This window comes from Rhinolophus sinicus, linkage group LG06 (genome assembly GCF_036562045.2).
Source record: "Rhinolophus sinicus isolate RSC01 linkage group LG06, ASM3656204v1, whole genome shotgun sequence".
Lineage (NCBI taxonomy): Eukaryota > Metazoa > Chordata > Mammalia > Chiroptera > Rhinolophidae > Rhinolophus > Rhinolophus sinicus.
Genome location: NC_133756.1, coordinates 125,309,711 through 125,325,148, shown reverse-complemented (window position 1 = coordinate 125,325,148; position 15,438 = coordinate 125,309,711). Strand labels below are relative to the sequence as shown.

At 38.4% G+C, this 15,438-nt stretch overlaps 1 protein-coding gene across 4 annotated transcripts in view; it reads right to left on the bottom strand.

Moving 5' to 3' along the window:
• The window catches only part of ZNF143 (zinc finger protein 143), a 42,922-nt gene that overhangs the window by 1,437 nt on the left and 26,047 nt on the right, over nucleotides 1–15,438 (bottom strand). For all 4 annotated transcript variants that reach the window (XM_019728891.2, XM_019728921.2, XM_019728911.2 and 1 more), the window contains exons 11-15: nucleotides 14,211–14,390; nucleotides 8,556–8,783; nucleotides 5,996–6,144; nucleotides 3,712–3,873; nucleotides 402–548 (exon numbers count right to left, since the gene is read on the bottom strand). In XM_019728891.2, coding sequence (XP_019584450.1) covers nucleotides 402–548; nucleotides 3,712–3,873; nucleotides 5,996–6,144; nucleotides 8,556–8,783; nucleotides 14,211–14,390 — 866 coding nt within the window. The remainder of the gene's footprint in view (nucleotides 1–401; nucleotides 549–3,711; nucleotides 3,874–5,995; nucleotides 6,145–8,555; nucleotides 8,784–14,210; nucleotides 14,391–15,438) is intronic.

The following is a 15,438-nucleotide window of genomic DNA, read 5'->3' as shown; positions in this document are numbered from 1 at the left end:
TGATATTCCGCAGTGTCAAACAGGGCGGTGCAGTGATTCTCAGATTTATGGTCTATGTTTACACTAGGTTCATTTCCATGGAGCAGCTCCTAAGTGCTTTGTAGAATACTACCTAATTAGGCTTTTATTTTGAGAGTTAAGATAGCTGGCTGCGTGCACACAGGGATATATACCACAAGCTTTATTTTTCTTGCTAGAAATTCCCCTAGAATATGCAAAGGTAGTAGAGAACAAAGCGTTCGTCTCTTTGAACCCCCCTCAGACACAGCAATTTCCCTCAAGTGGCTAAGTGACACAGATTGTTCTGTGCCCTGCCTCTTGTAAAGGTTATTCATAAAGCACAGTATACAAAGTTGAGAGTAGCGCTGCTGTTGACAGAGGACAGCTGCCACTGTACTCACCTGAACTGCAATCTGGGTGCCATTGGATGTTGCCACTAAGGTCAGAGGTCTGGTTTCCGTGGTTACTAAGTGATGGCTGTGCTGTTGGTGCCCCATTTCTGATGACGCAGTGTGGAATGCTGCCAAGTCCTGAGCCACAATTGCAACCTTAAAAAATACACAGAAGAATTAAAACTACAATTTAAATAGATTAAAATCCATTTAATGAGAAGGATTGTCTTCAAATTCGAAAGGAAAAACTCCCTTCTGACCATAGACTTGTAGAAGCCTAAAGCTGTAAGGGGCCTTACATGTTGTCTATTCTGGACTCCTCCTTTTTGTTTGAAGAAGTTGATGCTCAGAAAGAAAGGATTTATCTAAGGTTATGAAGGAGCCAATGGCAAAACAAAGTAGAGGACTCTGGAGCAGTGGACCCTCTATACCAGGTTCCACTGACCAGGGAAAATGTTACTAATGTAACCTAGGTTCCATTAGCCCTAAGTGGCTGCTCGGGGAGTTACACATATGGACTAATTCACATCTCAAATGTATACTTATTCTCGTTTGGAGCAATGGTACGTTATCTACATAACATACTATTTTCTCCTGTTTATCTGTTGCATTTAAAATTAGATTTCCATTTAACTAGGAAAGGACCATTAGCATTACTGACAAATAGCAACATATCTTGTTATACTCATTTCCTGTTTTAGATTCCATGGAATCTTTCCATATTGTTCCTGAAGCATCCAGGTAGAGCGGTTAAAAGTGCTTTTGTGGCCTCCCAAATCACAAATGTAGCTTTTTCTATGTAGCTAACATAGAAAATGCCATCAACTACTTCTGATATAGGATGTTTTAAAATTTCATTCAGTCAAACTCAGAGGAAGAACAGGTTAAAAACTAAAATTTCTATTTTACTTGGCCATTAATCCACTAAGAATGCTACATTTTTAAAAGCTAATAGATATTCATCTTGGACCAATCCCAGCAATGTTCCGTAATCTTCTAACAGATATCAGCTCAGCAAGAGCAAAGTAGCTTATACTAGACTAACCCCTCTTGCAGAGAATAATCATAAATTGTGGACAAAAATATGAAAAAGAAGTTATTCAAAGGGATTAGCAAATGAGGAAAAGCAGGCAGAAACTGGAGGGGATTTCCAAGGAAGGAAGGGAACCACACTGGGTCCCATCTATTTTTACATAGCTTTTCTAGTGAGGGCACTCCCCAGTCTGAGCAGCATAGGGCAACTGAAGGTATCAGATAATGGAGTCTAGGGGTGCTAGAATGGCTATGCATTGGGAGGAGTATCTTAGAAAGGAGAAAACTAAAGGGGGGATCCCCAAATCTGTGTATAAATATTCAATTCCTTAAGACCCCAGAACTGCAAATGTGTGGGAGGTTCCAATAAATCTGGTAAAAACAGCAGCTGGAAGGCTGAAAACGCTGCGAAGAGAGTTTAGTAGTACTCGCCACAGGAGAGACAGAATTCAGCATTTCAATCCCACCAAGTTCAAGGGCTGTACTACAAATAATGCTAAAGCAGATGCTCCAGATAACCCATAGGTGGCATCTGAACAGCCCGTGTGCATGGCCCGCATTTGCCCCATGGCCTACAGTTGCAGCAGAAGGAGTGGCAGCAGCTGTTCCTCAAGTGAAACCCCACCTCTGCTGTGATATCCCCGTTACTGGAAGCTGCCTGATTTCCTTCCAGTCCTCAAAGCCTTCTCTCCTGAGAATTTTCCCAAACCACAGGCTACAGATAAGCTACATAAGATTGTTTGCTTTCGGGTCACTACTTTCCCAGACCTACAACTGTGACTAGTACAAGGCGTATTTACCCAAGTTGGGCTATAATCCCGTCCAGGAATCCTAGATCATTGGAAACAGCTGCAAAATGATTAGGTGGGACCATTCCATAAAGTGGCCTGAAAGCTCGAGCTTGGGCTTTTTGTTTTAGCATAAGGTATAGTTAGCAAACAACAAACACGCCCACATGTTAGGTGTTGAGTTTTGACAGTTAGATACATCTGTGAAACTGTCACCTAAAACAAGGTATAGTACAGTTCCTTCATATTCCATGCCATCAATTTCCATCCCCCAGCCAAGCAGCCCTTTCTGATTTTGATCACATGGATTCGTTTTGTCTGTTCTTGGATTTCATATATGTGGAATCATACAGTATGTATTCTAGAGGAATTTGTGTCATAGGATAGAGGTATGTTCAACTTTATAAGAAACTGCTAACAGTCCTCCAAAGTCGTTGTATCATTTTACACTCTCACTAGAGTGTATGAATGTTCTAGTTGCTTCACATCTTCGCCAATATTTGGTTTTGTTACTCTTTCTTATTTTAGTCATTTTCCTGTGTCTGAAATGGTATCTCACGGTAGTTTTACTTTGCATTTCTTTTATGACTAAAGATACTAAATACTTTTTTGTGCTATTGCCATTCATGTTTCTTTCTTTTTTTTAAATTTATTGGGGTGACAATTGTTAGTAAAATTACATAGATTTCAGGTGTACAATTCGGTATTACATCATCTATAAATCCCATTGTGTGTTCACCACCCAGAGTCAGTTCTCCTTCCATCACCATATATTTGATCCCCTTTACCCTCATCTCCCACCCTCCACCCCCCTTACCCTCTGGTAACCACTAAACTATTGTCTGTGTCTACGAGTTTATGTAACTTCTTTTGTAAGAGCTCTGTTCAAATGAACATTCAAATGATTTGTTCATTAAAAAAAATTTGTTTTGTTCATTTCTGATGGGCTCTCCATCTTTTTATTGTTGATTTACAGATGTCTGTTATATATTCTCAATACAAGTTTGCTGTCATATATACTGTGAATATCTTTTTCTCACACTGGGGCTTATCTAATCTTTTTCTTAATGGTATCTTTTGGTCTTTATGTCAACAGATGCAACAATCACTCCTATTTTACAGATGATAAAAACCTGAGACTCAGAGGGTTATATAGCTAAGAAGTTGTAAAACTATCCTGTTTCCCTGAAAATAAGACCTAGCCAGACAATCAGCTCGAATGCATCTTTTGGAGCAAAACTTAATATAAGACAGGTAACGTTTTATATAATATTATATAAGACCCGGTCTTATATTATAGTAAAATAAGGCTGGTCTTATATTAATTTTTGCTCCAAAAGACACATTAGAGCTGATTGTCCGGCTAGGTCTTATTTTTGGGGAAACACGGTAGGATTGAGTCTGAAATTAGTGTGCTCAACTGCTATATCACTCTGTACCATCTAGTAACAGCGTTGATGCTGATATGTTTTGATTGATATAAAAAAAAAAGCAATTACCTGCTGCCCTTCTGTACCCTCAGCAGTTACCATAGCAACAGAGTGTGTTCCTGCTGAGGAGATGACTGCATCATGAGCAGGGACTGTGATGGGCGTGCCATCCTGAGTTACCATTGTGATGGTATTGCCAATGGCTTGCATGTCAGCTTGAGATATGTTGACCTGAAATATAATGCATTTTACAAATCAGGTAACGTTTTTTAATATATTTCCTAATCTTTATTAAGGACCAGGTATAATCCCTATATAAATCCACTCTATGGGAACAAAAAAGCATTTTACAATGGAATAAACTTTTAGAAAGAGGTCATCAGAAAAACTGAGTATTTCTTAAATGCATTTCCTCCTCTTCATCTCTCTTGCCAATTAGGACCCTTATTTTTCTCTCATCTTTCTGCAATAATACAACTTCTTTCCAGCCTAACCCTTCCCTAACCATCCTCTACCTTGACACCTTTCTAAAAAAACAAATTTCATTACGCTCCCTGCTTAAATCCCCAGTGGCTCCCCATCACTACAGTTCAGACTTCTTACATGGCGTGCATGACCTTTCACAGCTTCCCCAGACTCATCTTTCACTACTTCCAGACCAGCATCTGGCACTCCAGCCACAACCAACCATCTGCAGTTCTAGAGAGTGTTATGTTGTTTTATCTTCGTGACTTTGCCCTTCCCTTCACTCTGCCTGGTGAGCTTATGAAAACTTTTCAAAATCCACTGAATGGCCATTCTCTGTAAGGGCCTCCAAGATTCCTTCAGGAAGAATCATTTACTCCTTTCTCCAGACTGCCACAGAACTTTACATATTCCTGAATTATATACTCACTATTATAAGAAATTATCGTTCATTTTAGGAATGTCTCTTTCTTATTAGATTATGATACCCCCTTCCTGTACTCCTGACACTATATCCACCAAAATGTCTAGCATTGGGTAGATGTTGAGTAAATGTTGATTATTTAATTGACTAAAGGAATGAACAGAAACCTAATTCCAGAAAGAAACAGGAAGCTACGTCCAGAGAAAATATAACACTGGGATGGGGAAAACAACTGTTTTGGAACACATGAGGGATTGGACTCATTCTCGATGGTGAGAGAGGAGCCATGAGTGGATGACACAGCAATAGGTTCCAGTGTGATAAACACCAGAATTACCCAAGAATGGAACAGGCTGCCTCTTAGGAGAGAAACTGCCTCATCTGTTTTGGGTCTGCTTTAGAGGGAATTTCTCCTGTATAAGGAGGATGGTTAGATCAAATGACCTACAGAGGGCGTCTGTGGTGATCTAATTCAAGAAAAAGTCTTAGGGTTGAAGCTAAATTAAAACTGGTTAGTAAATATGTTTAATCTTGCATTCCAATCAGTGGGCAAAGAGGACTGTGTGGGAAAAGTGAGGGGGAGAGAGATGGTGGGATGGTACAAAGCTTTCTATTTTCCAATCCTGAGTATGTTCTGTGTCCTACCTAACACTGACATCTTAACAGTCACCAGCACAAATGGCAGATTGATCATGGGAGGTAAAGCTCTGAGAGAGACGGGTAGGCCAAGAGTTCTCCATGGAAAAGGCAGATATAGAAGGGTAAAGAACCATATATGCCTATTTCCACCAGGTACTAAGACAACCTTAGCTAGAGCTTAAAAATGAAATTGAGTCTGAATTATTTTAGACTCTAGAAAACAGTGGCATCTAGAAAACAATAACAAGTTTGCCTATTGGAGAACAACCATTACATTGCCTTTCCTGGAGAAATCAAGATACCTGTTCTATTAATTCTGTGAAACTAGTTGAGTGAACTCCCATCATTCCAGATATGGAGCGAGCCACACTTTTTTACAGGTTTGGCCATCACTGACTCCCCAGGATCTTTGAATGTTGCCATCATCACTCAGCTAAGGCCTGCTGATTTCCCAATCTCACCTCCTGGATCTAATCAGCCACCAAATCCTATCTCTTCCCTGAATTGTGCTTCACATGGATCTGTTATTTTTCAAGCCCTCAGTTTCACTGTGGTTCTGACCTTTATCACTTCGCCTTTGAACTATACCAGTAACACCTCTGAATCCTACAGTCACAAATCTTCCCTCTCTACCAATCTCCTTGCATGTGGGCTCTTTTAGCAGGCTACTGAAAAACCTTCAGGAAAGCTAGCACAGTCTACAAGCTGAAGTCCACACTTATGCCCTGATATTCGAGGATTTCTTCAATTGGGACCCAACCTGACTTTTAAGCCTAGGTTCAGAGAAATATTATTTAACTTGTTTGGCTTCTGGTGGATACTTACATGCTGAGTCCCGTCCTGGGATATGAGTGTAACTTGTTGACTCAACCCAGATTGGGTTACTGTGGCCACTTGTGTAGACACAACATCGTCCCCTTCTACACCTGTAACATACGTGATCTGGGACCCTTTAAGAACATCTTCACTTTGACCTGTTGAAAACAAATGAATTATTTATTTGACCGACCAACCAAGATGTTTAGAAAGCAGAGGATATTTTAAATATATAGAGAAGTGTATACAAATTAAAGTGTATATGTATTATATTCTAAATAGTGAAATGGCTTCTAGCACCTCTTTCCAATTCCTCCACCTCCATTTTGCAAAGCCAAACCAAATCAAGGCAGACCAGACCAAACCTTTCCACATCAAAGTGTTGTAATTTTGAAAACTAACAGACCAATAACCCTTCCAATATGGCAAGTATGCACTTAGTTCTTGCAGTCACTTAAGAAGCTGTTAAAAATGATAAGACAATCTTCATAAACATTAACCACAAATCTGGAACGGTGTATAAACACAATCTACTAATATGTTACTTACTTTTTTATTAGTTTCAGGTGTAATAAAGTTACTTACTCTTTAACACAAGTGATTGATTGCAAGTCATCAGTACATGACATCATTGTGTAAAGACAATGTAGTGGCATGTTATCTGAGGTAAGGTTAATCATTTAATAAGTGACAGAACAGGAACCATCACGCACTTATTTCATAAAGAACCAGCAAGTAAATAGCATTTTCAACAGTCCATTACTACTATATTTGGCAACCAGGAAGATTACTAATCCTTCTCTTCTTACGTCTCTTGCCACCTCCCATGAAGGCAGAAAGAAGGTACATATATATATATATATATTTTTCCCTCAAAGAAGGACTTAGGGCCCGCCTGGTGGCTCAGGTGGTGGGAGCGCAGGGCTCCTAACATCATCGAGGACACTGGTTTGATTCCCACTTGGGCCAGTGGGCTGCGCCCTCTACAGCTAAGATTGTGAACTGGAGCTGGTCTGCCATGAGCAGCTGGAGGTTGACATGAGCTGCTGTGGGCTGCTGAGTGCTGCTGTGAGTGGATGACCTAGGACTGGTGACCCAACTGCCTCAGCTCGGGGTGGCAGGGAGCGCAACTCAATACCAGCATGGGCCAGGGAGCTGTGTCCTACACAACTAGACTGAGAAACAACGGCTTGAACCGGAGGGCGGAGGGAAGCGGAAGAAAGGGGAAAAAAAAGAAAAAAAGGACTTAATATGCTAATTTAAGAGTACTTCCCGAAGTTAGTGGCTGACGAACGGACTCAAATGGCTATAGTAATTCTGGTGTACTCATTACTTCATTTTTTTTGTCCTATCCCACAGCTATTTATATACCATTATTCTAATAGGTTACAAAACTTAGGGGATCATATGCGGGAAAAGGAAAAAAAATCCATCCCTATTCTTGGAAAAACAATCTTATTTTAAATAATAGAATGTATATTATATTATATTATAGACTATTTTCGTGAATACAAGAAATTCTGACAATGTGAAATATCAACATTTAAGAAAAAGACTGAGGAAGCTTAAAAAAAGGAAGAGTCTTAAAATCTAAGTTTGACATCATCAAAGCCTGCTTTCCAACTGCCAGGATTCAGCAGTTGTTGTAGTATGTAACCATGCACGCTTACACAGTGCTTTGTCTAGAAAATAATACAGCATTCAAGACGGAAGGATTTATTTTATTACTATCATATGATAGAGATCTGAAATGACAAATTAGAACTACAGAGAATCACCTGAGCAGATAATGAGTGATCTGTTTTCCCTTATTCTTCAACCAACTTTTTTCACCTAAATGTTTTCAATGTGTCAGTATCAGTTGTTAAGAATGGGAAAAGATTTTTTTTTTAATTTAAATTTTCAAATTTACTTCATTTAGGAGATACTCAATGAAACAGGAAGACAACCTATGATTTGTTCTTTTGTACAACACTACCTAATAGCATGTGAATGAGCCAAGAGTTCTTTGGGAGTGCTGCACACTGATGATTCAGACCAGCATCCTCAACACACCCAATCGTCTAGCCGCCCCTGCTTCTCTCCGGCCTCATTTCACACCACCATCTCGGGAGAAGTGCCACACTGGCCAGGCTGCTTTCAGTCTCCCCAACTCACTTTGCTCTTGCCAACCTCAGGGCTTTTTTTTATTTAGAATGTTCTCTTGCCTTTTCTCCCTATTTCCCCTCTCGCTAACCCCTGCCTCTTCTCCGCTTAGTTAACCCCTATTCGCCTTATAGATCTCTCCAAAACTCACTTCCTCAGGGAAGCTTTCTCTGACAAGTCTAGACTAGACTAAGTTTCCTTATACAACCCAGAGCAACATGTACTTTTCTTTGACAGCATGTATCACAGTTATAAATTATACGTTCATGTGATTATTGAATGAATAATCACACAATTGAATGAAATAATTGAATAACCACATATTGAATGAAACTGTACGATTTGAGAAAATACTAATCATAAATGATGTTCATTACTGTGGATTCTCAGACACAGAGACAGACGTACTAGACAAAACCCTCACCTGGGGGAGGCTCAAAGAAGGCTTCCTGCTCCTCCTCGATGGGCTCAGTGTCATTGTGGGCCGTCCGTTTGTGCATGGCCAGCGTGGAGATCTGCTTGTACGTCTTCCCACAGTGGTTACAGTTGTATGGTTTGGAGTGAGTGTGAACAACATGATGTTTGTACAAACTGGAATATTCTGTAAACCTTTTATCACACCCAGGGACTGTACAAACATATGGCTTTTCCCCTAAGTAAACAACAGCACCAAAAAAAAAAGTCAACTTTTACATATGAAGACATAAGCATTCCATACCTCCCCGGAAAGGAAAAAAAGAAAAAAGAAAAAGCTTACAATGGCAAAAGTAGGTAGTTGCCAGATTCCTTCCTATCCCACCATTGGGCAGCACACAAGAAAAGACTCCCTAACAATGATTCTGACTTGGCTAAAAAGGTAGTCTGCATCCTGAGTGTTGTCCTGTGTCTCAATACCACTTTTCCCTTCATTGCAAGGGATGAGAAAATTAAGGATGGAGATATTGCCCAGTTTAACTCTAAGCTTTGATGATTTATTGTTACCTTTACTAGATGACAATAATATATGCAATTATAACTAATGCAGTTTATCCTAAAGATAATAAAATAGGATTTTCTAAAAAGTCTTATAGTTTGGGCATCTCAGTAAATCTAAAAGGACATACATGTTTCATACTAACTTCACTTGACTTCTTACATCCATTCAAAAGCTACTGAATATTCACTAAAAACAACTAGGCAATACAAAAGGAAGTAAAAACTGTTAATCTTTTTCCATGAAACAATTTGAGAACAATGTAGGCAATACTACCATTTTTAGAACTTTTTATTTAATTTGGGGAACAGTGTGTTTTTCCAGGACCTATCAGCTCCAAGTTAAATCATTGTCCTTCAATCTAGTTGTGGAGGGTGCAGCTCAGCTCCAAGTCCAGTCACCATTTTCAATTCAGTTGCAGGGGGCGCAGCCCACGATCCCATGCGGGAATTGAACCGCCAACCTTGTTGTTAAGAGCTTATGCTCTAACCAACTGAGCTATCCGGCCACCCCAAAATTTTTTATTATAGACAATTTCAAACAACACAAAAGTATAGAGAAACTGTAAAACCCCCCACGTACCAATCACCCAGCTCTAACTAGCAATTCATGACCAATATTATTTCATTTATTCACTACACATTCCCTGCCCCTTCTTCCTACCCTGGATTATTCTGAAACAGCTCCAGATAGCATTCTATTGCATCTATAAATATTTCAGACTGTATATCTGAAAGATGGAGCCTTTAAAAAAACACAAAATTAACAATAATTGCTTAATAACATAAAATATCTAGACAGTATTAACACGTGGTGGTGGTGGGAATCTAAAACTGAAAGCAAACTAGAAAAAAATTAACCTAATTGTGGTTTAAATGAATACTTTTAACCACACTTAAAGAGTTGGGGTTGGGGAGAAAGAATAAACTAATTCAAGTAACTCATACATACAGTATCTGACTAACATGCTCAGTCTTGGACTAGGTTGTGGGGTTGGGGGTAACAGCAAACAAATCTTCAACTCTTTTTAGTAGCGGTATGGGCAAAGCAATTCTGAAACTATTTGAGACATAAAAAAATATGAAGCAAATAAGTAAATGTGTCATTGCTGTTGGAAGCCAGACTCTTGCTGTAGACAAAGGGACATACACATATGGAATGCGGAAGGAAAAGAAAGAGCTCTGTTGGATAAAATGCATTGGAAGTATTGGTGTAAACTCATATTATTTCTAAAATGTGCACATGCATGTGTGTAAACATGTGCATGTCCTACTTTATTCTCATTTTACACCTTCCTTGGGTAAACCACTCACAAATAGTAAAATTTCATAGTAATGCAATCTGTAATATAAGTCTTAGACATAAAGTAATTGGAGCTTGCCTCCATCCTCTGCCAAGTCCCCATTCAAAAAACAGGGCAGGTTAAAGTTCTTATCTTGGAGGATGGTTGTGGGGAAGGCGTGGTGAAGGCAAAACCAGGCAAGGAAATGGGCAATTACAACTCGGGAAATTTGCCCTATTCATATTCAGGCTGGAGCAAAAACCGTCACTAGGTGGCACCAAATCATAGTCAAGACATAGATGGGTTTACATTGTGCTTTTCAGCTCCCTATGGGCCAGGGGAACAGCCTCAACTGGGTCATCTGATCAACCTTGCGGACCACACTAATCTTTACACTCCACTGACAGCATAATGTGGGCATTTACTGTTTTACACACTTGATGATCATTAGCCAATCCTTTCTTCCAGCCCAGAACTATCTCTTGAGTCAGACCAACATTTATAACTACCTACTGGATCTCTCTACTTCAATGATTCTCAGCCACGTATACATATAAAAGACCTGGTGAGTTTTTAATATATACCGATACCTGCACCTCACCCCAGTAAAATTACATTAGAATCTTTGCACACAGAATTTGGGGAAGGAATCTATATTTAAAAGGCAAATGCGGTGTGCAGCCACATTTGAGAGTGTTGCTCTTTCTACCCAAATGTTCTAAAGATGGCCACACTTAATGTAGGCACTACTCTTACTAGAATCTAATTTGCCCATAAAATGTGTTGAATGGCAAACCTTCAGATAATAGGTCTATATTCCATTACTTTAAATGGGAAAAATATTTTCCCAGTCAATTTCCTCAAATATCACAAAAAGGCTCTTAAACATAGGAATTTAGTTTTCCTTCTATATTGCAAACATGTACTGTAATTTAAAAATGAAATATCTTAAAGATATAAAAGGAATGCAAATTATATATTAGCAAAATATCATCTTCTAATCTACAGCCACCTTTCCTAAGTCTCTTAGGTTTTCACAGCCTTTTTAACTTTCTTAGGAAACACATTAACTTAATCATGTAGGGAAGATGATAGCAATAGTGCATAATGCACTTACACAATGTAAGCATAAGATATGAGTGCATCAGAAATATGACTTCAGTGTATTGTATGACTTCACTTAGACTCACATGCGATTTAACATTTTTTCCTTTCATAGAAAAGTGCACCCACATGTAGATTTATTTATAATGGTTTTCAATCTGGATCATAAATTTTGGGTAAAAATTTTACAAATCGTTATAGCAAATAGACAGATGGTAAGAGTTCAGGTGCTGAGAGATACTCGCAGACCTATATATTCCAAACTGACACCACTATCTTCCATTTCCAAACTGCTCTTCCCCATCTTAGCATCATCCAATTTATCACACAAGCTAGAATGATAGGTTCTTCTTTATTCCTCATGACTAACTTGGTCACCAAGGCTTTTGCTGATACTTCTTCAATGTCTTTCATTTATATCCATCTCCACCTCAGTCTCCTTGCTTATGGTCTCATCTCCCTTTAATTTCTTTTTATACTATTGACTGGGTGATTTTTTTTCTAAAAAGCAGATTTTCTTTAAATCCCGTTAAGGCTTCCGTTCTGCCCAAAGCAGTATTCAAACTTGTTAATGTACCCTTTCAAAAGAAAGGAATTGTTGTGGATCCCTGAAAATATTTACGGAAATACCCAGGGGTCTGTGGAATGCAGCCTGAGAAACACTGACTTAAGCAACTAAAGTTCTGTTCTGTAAAAATGTCTTTTAGTTTTGAATTATCACAAGTTTCTGAATACCAGTAATACAAACAATGTTAAAAAATTTCTTGTAAAACTAATGCACATTTTGCCCTATTCCATTTGCCCTTCCTTTCCCACCCACCAAAAATATATTCACAAAGTGGAGCACCAAAATTAAAAACTTTTCTTCTATAAATGGTACCATCAAGAAAGTAAAGCCAACCCATAGGATGGGAAAAAATACCTGTAAATCATATATCGGATATGGGAATTGCATCCAGAATATAATAAAGAATTCTTACAACTCAACAATAAAAAGACAACACAATTAAAAAACAAAAAAAAGGCAAAAAACAGAAAAGGCTGAATAGACTTTTCTCCAAAAAAAGATACAAATAGCCAATAATCACATAAAAAGATGCTCAACATAAGTACATTAGGAAAATGCAAATCAAATCACTTCACACAACAGAATGGCTATAATCAAAAAGATATATAGTAACAACTGTTAGACAGGCTATGGAGAAATTGGAATCTTCATACATTTTTGGTGAGATTGTAAAATGGTGCAAATGTGTTGGAAAACAGTTTGGAAGTTCCTCAAAATGTTAAACACAGAGTTACCATATGATCCAGCAATTCTACTCCTAGGTATATATAAGAGAAATGAAAAAATGTCAACACAAAAACTTGTACATGAATGTTCACAGTATTCATAATAACTAAAAGTTAAAACTGGTGAATGGAGAAATAAAATATGATACATTCATATAATGGAATGCTATTCAGTAATTAAAAAGAAAAATATTACTGATATATGCTATGACATGACTAAACCTCAAAAACATTATGCTAAGAAAGGAAAACAGATGAAAAACACTACATATTGTATGATTCCATCTATATAAAATGTCCAGAATGGGCAAATCCAAAGGGAGAGAAAGTAGATAAGTGACTGCTTATGGTTGCGGGGTGGGGATAGCAGAAGACCACTAATTAAGTATGGAGTTTCTTTTAGGTGGGATGAAAGTGCTTTAAAATCAGATTGTGGTATGGTTGTACAACCCTGTGAATATACTAGAAAAGATTGACTCATATACTTTAAATGGGTGAATTGTATAGAATGTGAATTATATCTCAATAAAGCTGTTAAAAAAAAAAAGAATCTATCCACAGACCACCCCTCCCACTGTCCCACAAGCACCACAAAACCCACTTTAAGAAACGCCCCTGGGGGTGGCCGGATGACTCAGTTGGTTAGAGCACAGTGCTCTTAACAACAAGGTTGCCAGTTGGATCCCCACATGGGCCACTGTGAGCTGCACCCTCCACAACTAGATTGAAACAACTACTTGACTTGGAGCTGATGGGTCCTGGAAAAACACACTTAAATAAATAAAAGTTAGAAGAAAAAAAAAGAAAATGCTCTTACCATAACAGAAAACACACAAGGCCCCCGCCTCCCACCCCTGACCTCACTTTGTACTACGCTTCTCCATGTGCTGGGCCTCCAGTCATAAGGAGTTCTCCAAATAAGTCATGCTTTCTTGTACCTTTGTGCTTTTACCCATGGCATTTCTCCTGCCAGGAATACCTTCCCTCTACCCAGCAAACTTTAGGACTCACTCTAAAAGTCAAACTCCCTTGTAAAACCTTCCCTGAATGCTCCTCCCACAAAGATGGCTGCTCCCCTCTCTTCTTCCACAGCATCTTGTTCATGCACATGGAAGACACTCTGTACTCTGTGGCAATTATGTCTACTATCTCTTCCCACCTCACCTGCCCTGGACAATGTCTTATCTGTCTCTGTATCTCTGATGCCTGACAGGACAAAACGCAGCAGATGCTCAACAATTATTTGCTGAATAAATGAATGTACAAAAGCTAAGGTGGAGTTTTTTTTTAAGTTGCTTAATCTCTCTCCACCATGCCAAGTGGTAGGAAGGAGGGAAGAGATTACTTGGAAACAGTTTATGAAAGAAGCAGGAGTTAAACAAAGCCTTGAAAGTTAAAAGATCAAGAAATCAGAGACTGTTTGTTACCTGTATGTATCCTCACATGGTTTTTATAATTGGTTGCACTGGCAAACGCCCTCCCACATCCTGGTTCTGTGCAGTAATAAGGTCTTTCTCCTGTGTGTGTCCTAATATGCACTTTTCTGATATTTGATGTTGTAAAAGACCGACCGCAGCCTTCAATGGGACATTTAAAGGGCCTTTCTCCTGAAAACACAAAAGGGAATAAATTAAATGGTGCAAAAATACATACAAAATTGAAATGTCTTATCTTTCACTTCTGCTTAGGATCATGCTCAAGGCTCTAGCCTTCTTGTGTTTGAGCTTCCCTTTCAGTTTTGTTTTATTTTCCTGTAATCTTCTACTCCAAACTTAAATTTACATAGGAAAACCTGACTAGTGTTCAAAACTCATCAATGATTACATGACTCTCCAAGATGGAATCAAACAGACGGGCATATTAAAAAATAAGCTAAGCAAAGCAACTAAAGAAATACCATAAAGAAATACGAAAGAAAAATAGAGTGAGGAACAGGATTAAGTTAGAACAACCCTAGGTTAAGTTAGAACTCTAGAATTCCCTAAAAGCTTATCTCCCACTTTATTATTCCATAAAACTTTGAAGAAAAATGATTTTTGGTCTTTTTAAAATCAAGTGTCTAGCATATAATATACACAATAAAATTACTGGTTGAGTATATTACTATTCTCATACTCTTACGAAAAAGTCTACTCTGCCAATTATATTCCTTTTCTTCATATTTGCTTTAAACAACCTCAGAAGCCAAAGGGCCTTTAAACTGTCAAGGAGAAAACAGCCTTTGCTTTTGATTCCCATGTGCCCTTTCCTTGAAGGAGCTCAAATTAAGCAAACAATTTCTGGGACAGAAAAAAAAGATTTCTCTCTCTCTCTCTAAATGTGTGTGTGTAAATAGATAAACAGATATAGGTATTTATCTATACATATTTTTCTTTTGGTCAAGTGAAATTAGGATTTTCTTGGTGGAAACCATTCCAAAAGATTTCTGCCCTCAAGTATGAAGTCATTTAAAAAGGAACAGGAGCGGGAATCCTTGATCCTTTCTTTAATGAGAGTTTTGTTCAATACATTAACCTAAGGAGAACAAAGAGTTTTACCTGGGGTAAATCCCTTCTCCTCTCAGGATCTAGATGACCTCTAATGTTTTCCCAGCTCTGACATGCTATGATATGATACCAGGCATTTTAACACTTTTCATTGTGCTATATATGCACG